This window comes from Camelus dromedarius, chromosome 7, assembly GCF_036321535.1.
Source record: "Camelus dromedarius isolate mCamDro1 chromosome 7, mCamDro1.pat, whole genome shotgun sequence".
NCBI lineage: Eukaryota > Metazoa > Chordata > Mammalia > Artiodactyla > Camelidae > Camelus > Camelus dromedarius.
The window spans coordinates 70,434,452-70,449,036 of NC_087442.1; the positions used below are offsets into that span (position 1 = coordinate 70,434,452).

The 14,585-nt window shown below is 33.0% G+C and overlaps 1 protein-coding gene across 6 annotated transcripts in view; it reads left to right on the forward strand.

Moving 5' to 3' along the window:
- The window catches only part of CACNA2D1 (calcium voltage-gated channel auxiliary subunit alpha2delta 1), a 425,079-nt gene that overhangs the window by 214,214 nt on the left and 196,280 nt on the right, over nucleotides 1–14,585 (forward strand). For all 6 annotated transcript variants that reach the window (XM_064487623.1, XM_064487624.1, XM_064487625.1 and 3 more), the window contains exon 4: nucleotides 7,664–7,723. In XM_064487623.1, coding sequence (XP_064343693.1) covers nucleotides 7,664–7,723 — 60 coding nt within the window. The remainder of the gene's footprint in view (nucleotides 1–7,663; nucleotides 7,724–14,585) is intronic.

A 14,585-nucleotide genomic window follows, 5' to 3' on the forward strand; every position in this document is an offset into this window, starting at 1 on the left:
CGTTCTTCAATCTTATACTAGAAAGAAAAATAGTGTCTGTGTTATAAAATTTTTATTTCATGTAACCTGGAATGAAGTCAGTTGTAGGAAAATGGTAGTCTCTCAAAAAGAATTAATCTCTCACTTTACATTGTAACTTACACAGTGTAAGATTTATACATGATTTGCTTAATATAATCAAAAATTGATGTTTTGCTATTAATTTTGATCATTCTCTACTTATGTCACGATTCCAGTATTTATAGAAATGTTGAAACATTTAAATAGAAAAAAATAACAAGACTACATACTTTACTTCTACTTGGTCCGTCTATAATAATTTTAATCAAAATATATAGTAAAAGTTATACATTATGTAGCCTGTTCTATTTCTCTTAAAAAACAATGGTTAAGAAGGCAAACTCCTTTTTTCCCCCCCTCCAGAAACTCAAGTAGATGAACTGATGCTGAGCTATTTTATTGGGTTTGGTAGAATTCCCCAAGTCTTTGGGATATATTTTTCTAAATTAAAATTGGATTTTATTAAAAAAAAAACCCCACATTTTTGTGTGTGTGTCTTGAAATCAATTTGGAATGAATGCCCTGCTAGAAAAAAGAAAATGAATTTGAAAAAAAAACATAATGATTATAATTATGCACTCACGTTTCATGTCATTAAACAAAAGCAGAAAGTCTGCAAAAGTATATTTTAGGCAAGCATAAGTAAAACATAAAAACAATGTTAAGTCATCTTTGTAACAGTGGGCTTACTAAGCCATAGAACCATAGTGAGAGGGTATCATCATGATTCAGATAAGTTGCATTGCTTGAGTGTTGATTTAGCATCTTTCAAACTGTTTAAGTAATGATGTGAGGACAGAATGATGGTCTCTTGATGGAGAGATGGAATAGGTAGGACTGTGTTTACACAAAAGGACTGTTCTATATTCTGACGATAAGGATGCAGTAAATTCATAGAATTTTCGTGCTGAATAAAAGGGCTCGGAAAGGGTTTCAGCTTTGTTTCCCTGAGTGTTCTTCCTTGCTCCTGGCATTATCTTTATTTTCCAAAACCATCAGCAAACCATTTCTCCAGACTCATTGGCATTAATGAATTCTCTTGTCCAATCTAAAGCATCACTTTTTTTTTAAGAGAGTAAAATTTTAATGATTTCAAAACCAGAACTTTTTGGCCAGTTTAGTACTTGCTGGAAAAAACTTGCAAAATGTTACTCAGTAACTGACTTAGCTTCTAAATCCAGCTAGAATTACACATACTCTATATATTACTTGAGTATATACAAGTACATTGTATAATAAGATGCAGAGACATGGAAACAAGAGTGTTGCAAAATCAAAATCCCCATCTCTATTGATGAAATAATGTGTTGAAAACAAAACATCTGTCCAGTAATTCAGAATCAGTCTTTTTGAAAAGGGAGTTTTGAATGTTGCTCTTTTCGAGAATTCAAATAACTTCCATGTGGTTGTTGATGTTTATATAGTTTTTAAAAATTCATGCCACGCAATGCCAAAGGATACAGACCAATTCATTATAGTGATTGCTGTGGGTAGGGAAATGGGTGGAGGGATGAACAAGGTGAACTTCAAGGTTATTTGTAGTATTTTTCATATTAGAAGTTGTAAAGCAAATTTTCATAAAAGATAAAGATGAAATCTGGGTGATAAGATTCCGGACTGTTAGTTTCTATAATTTTCAGTATTTTCAGTCTCCTTTCAAACCAAACAAATAACAAGACCTATGGATAAAACTTGTCATTGACCAGCAGTACTCATTCTTCTTAGAATCCTTCCTGTTCTTTATTTTGGGGACATATCTATTCCTGATAAAAGCAGTACTTAAAAAAATTAATTTGCCATGTCATAGATTCCACTGTAAATAAAGTAAAACTAACAAAGCATGTATAATGTAACCATTAAGGAAGCATTTGTCAAACACTGACCACATGGTGTTTAGTGTGTGAGTGTATGTTATATGGATATGCAGAAGGTCCCATTAGAAGGAGGAACTATGTCCTATATTTTTATTCCCTAAACACTTCCATATACCAAGTGCTTAGTAAACGTTTATTGAATAAAAGGAAATGCACACTGTACCTTTTAACCTGGAGATACTTTCCCTCCCAGTCAGGATGTGTATTTACCTAGTGATCAGCATTTTAAAGTGTTGAAATATACCACAGTTAACTCATCCTCCTTACCTATTCAAATTTCATAACTTTTTAACCTTAAATCCCAATTTCCAGCCTGGCTTCCTTAGCCAGTAGATCTTTTTAAGAGTATCAACAATGCTCCTTTATAAAAACATTTTAAACAATATAGTATAGCAGGGAGATTTAGAAAGTATAAAGCAATTTCTCTACAGGTGATTTTCATGCTAAAATCCTTGTTCACTAGTATATAACAAGTTGCTGGAAGGCTTTGGTAGAATTCTATTGGGCATATATAGTTATATGAATATAAATAAATATTGCTTATACGTTGTTTTATAAACATTTTGCATTACTTCTCATTTGGTGAAAGTTGTTAGAAAGAAAAGTATTTTTACCTTTTGAGTGGAATATTGTACTAAATACTCATGGAGTTATGGTATTACCTTTTCTGTTGAGGTCTTTAAACTTCTTATCAGCCTAAAAAATGCAAAAGAATTGTCACATCTCATTTTTTTTTTTAATGTATCTCAGGAATAAGGTGAGAAAGCAGAGCATAGTGATCTGCTCTGCTTTCTCATTATATTTGTAGTAAAAATAAAATGAAATAAAATTGAACTCATCTTATTGACTACTATATTAAATTGCATTCACTTTTGGCCCACCCTGTAGTTCCATTGATAAGAGCTTTTCTGTTAAGCAAAACACAGTGAAAATTTAGGGACCAATAAGATGTTTTCATTCATTACATTCACATATGTGCATATTGAAGTGGTCATTGGTGTTTATAGTTGTAACATATTCTGTCCTATGTAGTTATGCTTGTATGATTCAAATGGAAGTAAAACTGTATTGAGTTTATAATATGCTAGATATTTAGCATACCAATGGAAAACATATGAAGTAGATATCATTGATAAATGCTGAAAAATGTTAAGTCCATTGCCTAAAATCACATAGTTAGTGAAAAACAGCACCAGAATTGGAAATCACATCTGTCTCATTAAAAAGTATATGCTTATTTTAACTATAGCTTCAAAGTTACTGATGGTACCTATATACACTTCTCTTCAGAACAAAGAAGTCTCTTCCTTCACTTGTTTGCTGTTTTCAATATTAGATATTGTTAGACCATTCAAATGATTATCCTCATTCTTTTGATTTGTTAAGAACATTAGATGGAGATGGGGAAACCTTGTTCACAGAGGCATAATACAGTAATACAATTTGTTCATCCTTTTTCGATGTTTACTATTTGAACATTAACCACATAACACATGCATATTTTACTGATTAGTCTATTGTGGATAACTATTACCTCCTTATTAGAAAGGAAAATATTGTTACATACTAACCAAGGAGATTGTTTTGAATTAGAGATGTTTCTTTGAATGATACTTCAATTCTTGATGTTATTAACATGAGTATCAGCATTATTGGAGTCTAACTGAACTGTCATATGATCCCTGAAGGTTTCCTTTCAAAGCTGTCAAAAGAAAATTCTTTTAATTAAATATTTCAGAGAGCTTCCTTTATTTTTCATCTGCATTTAACTTACAGTCTAGAAAGCAAATTATTTACAGGTTTGGAAAATACTCTGTTCCAAGGAAAAATATATTTAGATATTGTTAAGGAGGGTGATTGATTTATTTCTTTTTATAAACTGTACAAGTATACTGCTTTTATTAAACTTTCATATCACTTGACAGAATGCAATGCTAGTGGAAGAGAAAGATACGAGGAAAAGGTGAAGGTTGAGAATGAATAGGGCTTCAAGGGAGCTGATCTTTCTGTGATCTGATAAAACCTCTTCCATTCTCTCTCTCTCTTTTTTGTCTTGCATATCAAAAGCTTTTTCTCTGATTAGCAACATTCTGTCAGGAGTTGAGGGCAAGACTTTTGTGAAGATAGTTTCCAAAATGACATGGGTTTTTTAGTGCTGTTTTTGTTTTTAGTCTTTAGCAAATTCTAAAAATTTGCTGGGAAATTTTCCACTAACCTGAAATAGTTTTCTACCAGGGTTTTAGATTTTGATAGAACTATGTCTTCATATATTTTTATGTGATGTTAACACTTTTGATGGGTTTAATGGGGACTAAAGATTGCTCTTGTAGAATGAGAATAAGCTTTGGAGTCAGAAGGCTTAGATTCAAGTCTTTTGTTAAACTTGTGAGTCCTTAAAAAGGTCTTTAAAATAATTTTTTATTTTAAATGTTCAAAAATAAGTAGGTAGGGATGTATATACTATTAATACTTCTTTGACATTGTATACGTACTTATCATTCCATACCCAAAGGACTTTCATATATGCATGTGCTGTTTCATTTATAATAAAGCCATTTAATGACCCTTTCTGGCTTATTTTACTGTGAGCAGAATTAAGTTTCAGTTGTCTCTAATACGTATTTCTGGTAAGCTAGGTTTTCTGTTTCTGTCTGGTGCTTGGTCTGGTTTTAATGTTTGATACTATATTAAACTGTACTATAAATTACATGAGAAAAGGTACATTTTCTTTTTTGAAATAACTCATTGTTACAGAGTAGACTTACATAGCCAACTATCAAACAGTAATGCTCTACTGAGCAAATATTCACATTTTATTAGATAGGAAGTTTATCCATCTTAACACAGTTTGCCTGTGGCATTTAATGGTAGATCACTGGCTTTAAAAATAAAATGTCACTTGATCAGAAAAGAAGTTAATGAGGGGCTTGAAGTGTCCAGAAAACATGTCAGTTTTCTACAAGTCAAGACTAGCTGATCTTCTGCCACAAGAAAGAACACCATCAGCGGCTCTTCCTGTCTGTCCTTCAGATAGGCCGAGTATCTAAAGGTCTGTGTTTTGCTTGATCATGAAATTTGCTAGATTAAAAAATATTTTATTAATTTCTTCATGAAAAACGAATATAATAGTATTGTATTTTCATCTTTATGCAAGCTAGGGATATAAAATTTAGCAACAGTCCAGCTCGAAACCAGCCTTTTAAAATATGCTTTTTTAAGATACGTAACTAGAGGTCTTTTAAGTTTCTCAAACTATTTCAGATTCTTGCAATAAATGGCATTTACTTCATGAAATTAGTGGCTTCTTAAAACATATGTATACTAGAAATAAAGCTGATTTGGACTCTCCTGCTAAGAGAATTGTCTTACAGTTTGTGGCTATTGTTAATCCTTCTTTAGTTTTTGTTTTCCTAGAAATAATTAATTGGAATGATTACTATCACTATGGCTAATTAAACATGGATTATGTTCACATTATAAGCCATGTGATTCTGAGTCAGATCTTTTAAGTTGTACATTCTCCTGCTTTCCAGAGTAGAAAAGAGCATGGTAGACAGAGCTGTTGCCTTGAAAACCATGCATGGCCCTGTGGGTGACTGTCTCCCAGTGTTCTCTGCATTGGAGGATGGGCAGCCTCCTTCTGTGTGTCATGCAAGGAAAGATCCTAATATCCCTCTTTAAGGCATTTTTGAGTTCTAGTATTTCTTCATTTAAAAACTCATTTAATGTATTTATATTTTATCCAATATTTTGTTTAAAGTCACAAAATGCTTACATATGAACATTTAACTGTTCTTCTATGACCTATTAAAAATGAAGGGAGACATTCTGAATTTTGTCAAGAATATGCCTTTGTGTTTGTTTTCTCATTCTTTTCTTTTTTTGTTTTCCTATAAAGAAATTGTTTTTGTTTCCATTTTGTTTGCCATTTTTTCACTTGTTTGCAACATTTTCACACGGAATTCGAGTTTCCAAAAGTACTGTGATGGAATATTACTAAAATGTATACACTTTCCCCTTGTTTTTTTTTTTTTTTTTCTGTTTAGGTTTTAGCTTTGTAGGGATAGAGAACCATCTTTTGGTAACTCTCTCTGGGACAATTTCTAACATTTACTAGCTTCTCTTGTATTATATTTGTGTCTAGTAGCTGACAAACCACAAACATAACCATTGTCATTCAAGCACACTGGAGAATTTTTCTTTTAAATTACTTCAGCTTAGAGATTCTTAACTTGAGATTTCCATTGGGCAGTGTTTTGTAGCCGTTGGTAATACCTATGTCAGAGTTTAGAAAAATGAGTGGATTATAATGTTAAATAAGAGGGAGTAGAAGCCAATACACTAATGTAAATGAAAACTACTGTCAATGGACATTTCCATTACCCAGCGTGGTCTAGATGTCCACAGTGAGGGCTCACACTGTAGTTCATAGTGAAAGGTCAAAAAGATGAACCAACAAACCACTATGAGATTTATACTTTCCTAAAACCTAACCTGATCATTTCTTTCTCTTAATAAATGAGTTTAATATATTTATTCCATTTTATTATATTTACTGCTATACTTGGCCTATTTTGCCCGTCTTCCAGCAGTGTAGGGGGCCGAGGGCAGATGAACTTCACAATCAAAGGGACACAGAGTAGAAATAGAATCATAACTGTCCTTCAGAGTGACATAGTGGCATATTTGCTTACTGTCTGCCAGGTACTGTACTAAGCACTTTATATATAGTAACTAATTTAATCCTTTCATCAGTCCATGAGGCAGATTTTGACATTATTCCCATGAGCAATCAAATCAGGGGAAGAGATTTAACTCTTCCCAAGTTTGCATAGGTAGTATGCAGCAGGGTTGGTATTTAAACCCAGGCAGTCTGGTTTTGGATCTGTGTTCTTAATTGCTAAATGTTAGCTGTTTCTTGTGAAAGCTTCACACATGGAGAATAATGACAGTAACATTGGGAAATACAAAGAAAAAAGAATCTAAAAACTTACTAGAGAAAGAAAAATTATCTAGCAAAAGGGATTGGCAGACTGACATAGACATTTTATTTCCAACTAAACCTAAACCTTTTCAGAGTGTAAAGGGAAATAAGGCTAGAATTCTCTAAGTACTTTAGCATACAAGAGTACAGGGGAAATAAAGCCACTTTCAGATGTGTGGATTGTGACAGTTCGCTCCTCACAGGTATCTGAACAAACTGTTAAGGATGCACTTCAGCAACGAGAATATTATTACTTTTTTGTGGCTTTTGGTAAGAAACCTAAAAATGCTATTAAGAAGGTGACTATACAGCATTTAGCACATATTTATTCATCTCTCAATGTCAGTTTCCTTTCCATTTACATAGAAATATACGGTATAAAGGTATTTATTAAAAGCAAGATTCTACCAAGATTAATATACTCTTCTGATCAAACCTTGTTTTCTAAAAAATGAAATGTTTGTCTGATATAAAGCACTCAGTGGACACTATTGCCAATGATGGCAGAGGCAGTAAACTTAATGGTATTCGAGAATTGTATGCTACTTATGTTACTCAAGAATAAGTACATAACATCAACTTTAGCAAATTATATTACTAAATGATTTAGAATTTGTGAATCACAAATAAGGAATCTCTTCTATTACTTTATGTCCTCATAATTGATTTGAAAACTCATGCACTGTATAACAATTATATATTCATGTGGTCATTTGAATTCTGAGATTTCTTGTTTCCTTTCCAGCGCCTGGCTTTGGAAGCAGAGAAAGTTCAAGCAGCCCATCAGTGGAGGGAGGATTTTGCAGTAAGGACCCCTTTTAACTACTTGATTTAAGTACACTGATGTTTTGTGTTTGAGTAATTATGATTGATTAAAATATTTTAAAAATGATGGACAGTTACGGAACAAAAAACAGCTAGGTATGCTTTTTTGCTTTAAAAAAATTTGCTTTTGGGTAATCAGGGATAATTAAATTAGTCAAAATGGTTCTTGTTTATGTTCCATCTTTTTTAATATAGAAAAAGTCCCTTGAAATATTCTCCCATACTCAAAGGGAGTTATAAAATTAATCCAGGAAAATAACATTAAATTCTAATATTTGAATAATCTTTGTAGATGTGATGAATATACTAGGTGAAAAACAAGTGGCATTTTGTAAGAAGTGACGTGTATTGTTACTATCTTGATAGTGAGCAATGTGGTTAAAGTTAGATGTAATAAACCTTTTGAAATTTCATTTGCTCTATTTTAGCTAGAAGTAATATTTCATCTGCTCTGGCCTGCTTTTAGAAATGTCAGCTGATAGTAACTTTTGATAAACTTTGTGCTCCAAAAGTCATTGAGCTTAATTATACAAATTGCAGAAATTCTTTGTTGACTTCCGTCCTTCCTTCATCTATTTGTCTGTCTGTCTGTTGGTCTATCTGCTGTCTGTCTTCTTACAGCCAGGGTGTATAATGAAGTCTGACCCTAAAATCAGTTAAAATACTTCTATTATATATTTGAATTGTTTCATTTATAGTGAAAATCTCTTTAGTTACTGAACAAAGAAAAATTCCACACAACTCATTTGTGGGATTTTAAGCCCCCTCCCCCCATTTGAAATAGAATTATAGTATGAGTGACAGTTTAATTATACTGTTCAATTGTCTTTGAATGTTTTGCAGAAAGAAATCTCAAATTTGAGGGTAAGAAAGTTGTGCTTCAAAAGAACACTAAACTAAGGTTTAGGAGTTGGCACTTTCACTGTCTGTTTGTGTGATTATATGGTAATTTCCTTTTCAAAGGAAAATACAGTAAATGGTACTTCATCCACTTATAATATATGGTAACACTTAGTCTTTCATGCTTGATGATTCTGGTACTTTTTTTTTTAACTATTTTTGCCACAAATACGTATTTCTTAAACTCTTAGTTTACTAAGGTGAGACTCTATATGTTTACTGTGAGTTTGAGTCTTTCATGGAATTGATCCTATTGCTTGAATTGTTGATATCATGTAGGTACTTGCTTCATCCACAATTGATTGTTATAGGTACGTTAAGGAAGATCAATTTGTCATCCATAATGTATAAAGAAAAAGTCAGTGATTAAGTTAAAAACACAATCTTTTTGAGTATAGAGGACGAATTTTAAGCTCATCCAACGAAGATTTTACAATGCAGTTCGTTGCTTAGAGATGAAAGAAAAGGTAACTTGCATTTTTTGGTCTTGAATAGACAAAACACAGCCAAAGTAATTTATCCAAATAAATATCCTTTTGATTAATTAATAATAGATGGAATTTACTATTCCTCCCCATCTTAGAGGTGACATTGTAAAAGCAGTGTAAAGGCGTAACAGATGTGTAGCTAGACCTTGTATTCTGCCTGCTATTGGTACAGTAAATTCGTGCTGTTTTAGTTTAAATCATGAGTAATTCTGAGAATCCAAACATTATTAAGTTCATCCAAATCAGACTGTGTAATATGTAGATTCTATTGCTGTTTAAAACAGCTTTTCTTTGCATTAAAGGAATTTGGTAATATTTCTCATAGCCATTTGTTAGTTATTTGTCTCTTTCAGTTTTGTAGGGAGAAATAGTGTTTTAAAAATAACTTTACAAGTAGGAATGTAGTATATAAAGTTTTCTTTCCCAGATATATTGGCTCATTAACACTTACAACATTTTGGCAAGGATTTATTTTTCTGTATAGAAGTATTGGGTGACCACTGTAGATGACACACAAACTTTCAGTGCGTGTTAGCCATTACTATATTTTATTGAATCCAGACCATCATCAGTTGTAAGGCACTTTATCATGTATGTGTTGCTGAGAAAGAAAAGCAATTAACTTATGATGCACCAACAATTTTAAGCTGTATTGATATTTGTCAGATGTCAAGATCTTTAAAAATTTACCTTGAAATTTAGCTTCTTTTATCTGTCCTCTCTGTTCCTATATCCAAATAGAGGTACTGCTAGAAGTCATGCATGAGGACAAATCAGCTCCACAATGGCACAAAAACCATTACTAAATCTTACGTGGTTAAACAGAAAATAAATGGTTTACCCAGTAAATGTTAGGAGTTCTTAGCAAATAGTTTTCGCCGTGTAGGAGTATTCCTGACAAAATTCTGTTCTTAATTTCCCCCTAGATTACCTCACAATTTATTTAGTGCCTGTGAGCATATTGATTGACATTAAAAGAAACTGTTAAAGGGAAAACAAATTACGGCACGGTAGAGCCCTGTCAATTTATTGCCTGAGTACCCTTCTTGAAGGACTATAATTGATGGTCACAGGACACATATCTGTCACAGTCTACACCCTGAGAATTGATATTTTCCATATCTTACCATGTCAATCATACGTAAAGTCTTGACAGTGGCTCTTCCCTTTGAAATACCACAGGCGATAGACTGTTGAGATAGTGGTGAGTTTATACATTTGAAGAACAGAACCTGAATGAAGATTGCCTTCAGATGCAAATAAGTAAATAGTGCAAAAATAAAAGACCCTCTCTGCCATTTCCTTTCTTTTCCCTGATAACCTAGGTGATACTTCATTTATAGCTAGTAAGGTTAAATAAATTCTTCAAGACTGTAATACAAATCAAAATCAATGTCATGCGTGGTTGGCAATTAGAAATCATCAGCCTTAAATTTCCCTTTATTTTGTGAACACACACAAAACAATTACAAATGTTACCAATATCTTAACCAAACATTTTAAAATGTGTAATTTAAAGTTAAATGCTACCATCTTCCAAAAGATCCTTCTGTTAAACTTTATAAGCCTTTCGTCTTTTAAGGGATTTAACTGCATCAGTGCAATAGTTCTTTAATGCCATCCTTTAATAATTTAACACTAAGGTGATTTAGAAGGCAGAAGTAATTTCCTAAAAGGTACATTACCATTTCAAAAAGAAATATAATATTCTGATTCTTCCTTCAAGTATAAGTAGGGAAGTTTCATTAACATTACTTAGGCAAAATGTTGATTAACATTCTGTACTGTGTAATGTAGAGAAATTCAGGAACAACAAGAACAAAAGGCAAAGCAGTAAAATGTTGCCAACAAGAAAGGGCTGCTGTAATTCACTCTCTCCCTCAGCTCCGCTCAATTCCCAATTGAATGTACAATTGAGGGAACAAAGGGCATACACTCTAAATGGATTAAGATTTACTCCGTCTTGCATTTACAAGTTCAAACCAATATTTGTAAATAAGCTCTGCCTACCAAGCTGCCTTTCAGTTCTGCCTGCAGTTTACCCTTACTGGCATGAAAGGGGACATTTCATGTCACTTATGATGGACAAATTATTTTATTGAGGGCAGGTGGGAGAAGGAAAAAGAAGCTTGGAAAACTAATTGTTCCGCATGAAATAATTGCTGTCATTTCTTCTGAACAGATCTTTTCCAATTGCTTTTGAAATCTCATTTGATTGTGTTGCAATGGTTGGTTAACGAAAGCAATTTCATTTCCAACTAAGCCTGCAGTATTAATTGTACTTACACATGTATAAACATAAGGGGTGCCTAATTTGTATTTTAATAAGTGGGATCTTTATGTATGGCTTATTAGCATCAGCTTGTTACTGCGAAGGCTGAGTCCAGACGTCTAGAAATTGGCCAGTAAATAAAACATTTGAGGAGCCTTTTTTAGCTTCAGCGTCACAGAGAAACTAAATTAGATGGTGTGAATTTTTCTGGTGAAGTTGAATGATATTGAATGTTAATCAGGCTAATTTCCTTCCCCTAATTTAGCTTTAATTATATATTTGCATTTTTAAAAATTACCTTACTGAAATCATATTTTGAAGTGTTGCTTTAAAAGTTGTGGTATTTAAAATTTTGTATTTATGTGAGTTAAATTAATAGGCACTGGCATTGTGTATTTAATTAATTCATTTATCCTATTCATTTCATGAAATAGCATCACCTCTGTTGATTTCAAAACAAATAATTGTGAATATGTTAACTGTGAAGTCATACTGTATTTATTTTGGTTACAGTATATAAAGAGAAACACTATTCTGAATTATAATTCTGCAAGTCCTGAATGCAAAAGGGCTGACTTTTTAGAAATAAAAGTAGGGGAGTAGCATTCTGTCTTATTGAATGAATGAATGAATGAATTTAATAGATTACCAAAATGGTTTTCGTTTATTCTGGATTTAGTTTTTCTTAGTTTCTACCTTTGGTTGAATTACCCTTTCGAAATCAAGAGCTTACATATTTCAGTGTATTTTTGGAACACTTCTATGTAGAGAAACAATCAGTTTTTTACTACTGCTTTTTTTTAAGGGACTTGTCAGTCTCTCCTCACCATCAAGATGAATGGAAAGGAGCCACAATGCAAAATTGATTTACCCCCAAATTGTGGGAAAGCAATTTACTAGAGTCAGGCAAATTTATGGTGCCTTACTCTCCTTGTTTATGCATACATATAAACGTCCATAGTAAGAGCATTATAAGACAGCAGAGTAGAGCATAATAACCAAGGACTTTAAATTATTAGTTATCCTAGGCGATAACCCCTATCCTTTGTCTCTTAAATTGAAAAAAAGAAGATGCATAATATTTATCCATTAATTACCTCACCAATAATCTTGGTTTCATTTTTAATAATGTTTAACATGTGATAATGATCTTCCTAATCTCACTGTTACTTCATTGAAAGCCAAGGTCCCATGAGAGTACATGATAATACAGTAGAACTCGCTCGCAAGTAAGACATCATGATAGTACATCCTGGGAGAATGCAAATTTAGGTCTAATTGGAGCTCAGTAAATTTCTTTCATTTTTGTCCCCATCTCGGGAAGGTAGCAGGAAATTGGAAAGGACAGGTTATCTCTGACTTGGAAAATAGGGAGGTGGATGGAGCTGTTTATATTTTTCCAGACCAGTCTGGTGCCTCAGTTTCCTAGGACTGAGATGATGAAAACATTGCTAAATTACTGGGAGATTTCTAGAATTGCTGCGAATGTTCTAAAAACTGTAGCCATGAAGAACACTCGGAATCATTCTCATTGATGTATCAGTTAGAGTTAATTATTCCCACCAGCAGGTATCAAATCGTAGTTGTCACAAGAGGGCTTTTGAACTTCGTTGTTTCAGTAACCTCTCTAGGACTGGAGCTGCATTTTATTAAAATTTTTGGACACTGCTTATTTGCATTAAGGTGAGGGTTTACTGTATTAATTTCTCAACTACAAAAGGAATAAAAAGATGAAGGAAAACATGTAAACATTACAAATCACTGCGATTTACATACAATGCGTAGATTTGCTCTGTGAACTTTTGTCTATTTCATTTCCTTACTTAAAACTCTTTATTTACTTTCCATTTCTCATAAATGATATATCAGCCCCTTCATGGTCTGGCCCCATCTTATCCTTCCTTCATTTTTCTATCGCAACATTTCCCCAGTAACTACTACCCTTCCCCTGAAATTCTCAGTCCCAAGCGGTAAACTTTGTGACATTTCCCTAAGACAGTATTCTTTCCTTCATCTTCAGACTTTTTGATAATGTCTGCCTAGAAATCTCTCCCATCTCTCCCCAGTTTCCTTTTGGCTTTGATCTACCAACATTTGGGTTTGTTGTCTGTTTTCTGTGGTCCTCTAATGCCCAGTATGTATTCATATTCAATACACACTCCCTGTATAATTTTCCTTTGTCCACTGTTTTTTTTCAGCACTAAAATTTAAACTTCCTGGAGATAAGAGCTATGGCTAACGTATTACTAAGCAAACTATAGTCTGATACAGGGCATAATGGACAGTAACTTATATATAATTTTTAATTAAAAATAATTACTTGTAGTATTGAGATATCTATTTTTACTCTGAACGTTTTTTGTCACTTTTACTGGAGAAATAATAAAAAAATTTTGTTTAAACTGCACTTTTTTAATGCTTGAATATATTGGCCCACAGCTGTGGCATAGTTATAGAACACTAGGCTTGGAGTTATGCTAATTTACTTCAAATTTTGGCTTTGCCACTAATGTGCGATGCAATTTTAGAAAAACAACAGTCTTTTGAACACCAATTTCTTTATCTGAAAACTCTTTTTTTTTTTTTTTGAAAAAACACTGGCCAGTTTGGCCTGCTTTATTTACTCATTTTTAGGAGTTTATATCTAAAAACTCTTAATTCTGTAGTATCCACCAGCATAATTATTTTTGTAAGATGCTCAGTAATTGTCTCTTTGTGCTCACCTTATCTCTCTACTATGGAAGGTATTTTCTAGATACCTCAGGGTATGTCTCAGGTTGATACAAGTCGCTGGATGGCTGTTCTCTCAGTCCAGTGAGCATCTGCCAGCTCCCATAACTGTGGTGCTCAATTTGCTATCAGTGCTCCAATGAAAGAGTGTCATTCTGCTCAGGATGCTGTCAGCTGGTGCATCCCAAACTGCAGAGCTTTTGACTGGAGTCATAGTGTCCTCTGTGTGTAAAAATAGGGTGGGTCACCCTCTTCCCAACCATGGAGAATTTCTGAAACCTGGATAAACAATTTTTTAATGTACTATTTTAAAAAGTCAAAGTCCAGACAAAAATCCACTGGGAACAAAATATCAAACTTACTTTTCTTTAAAAAAATGTATTGTGTTAAGAATACAACATGAGACCTACTCTCTTAACATCGTGTGAGTAACCATACGTTATTGATGACTA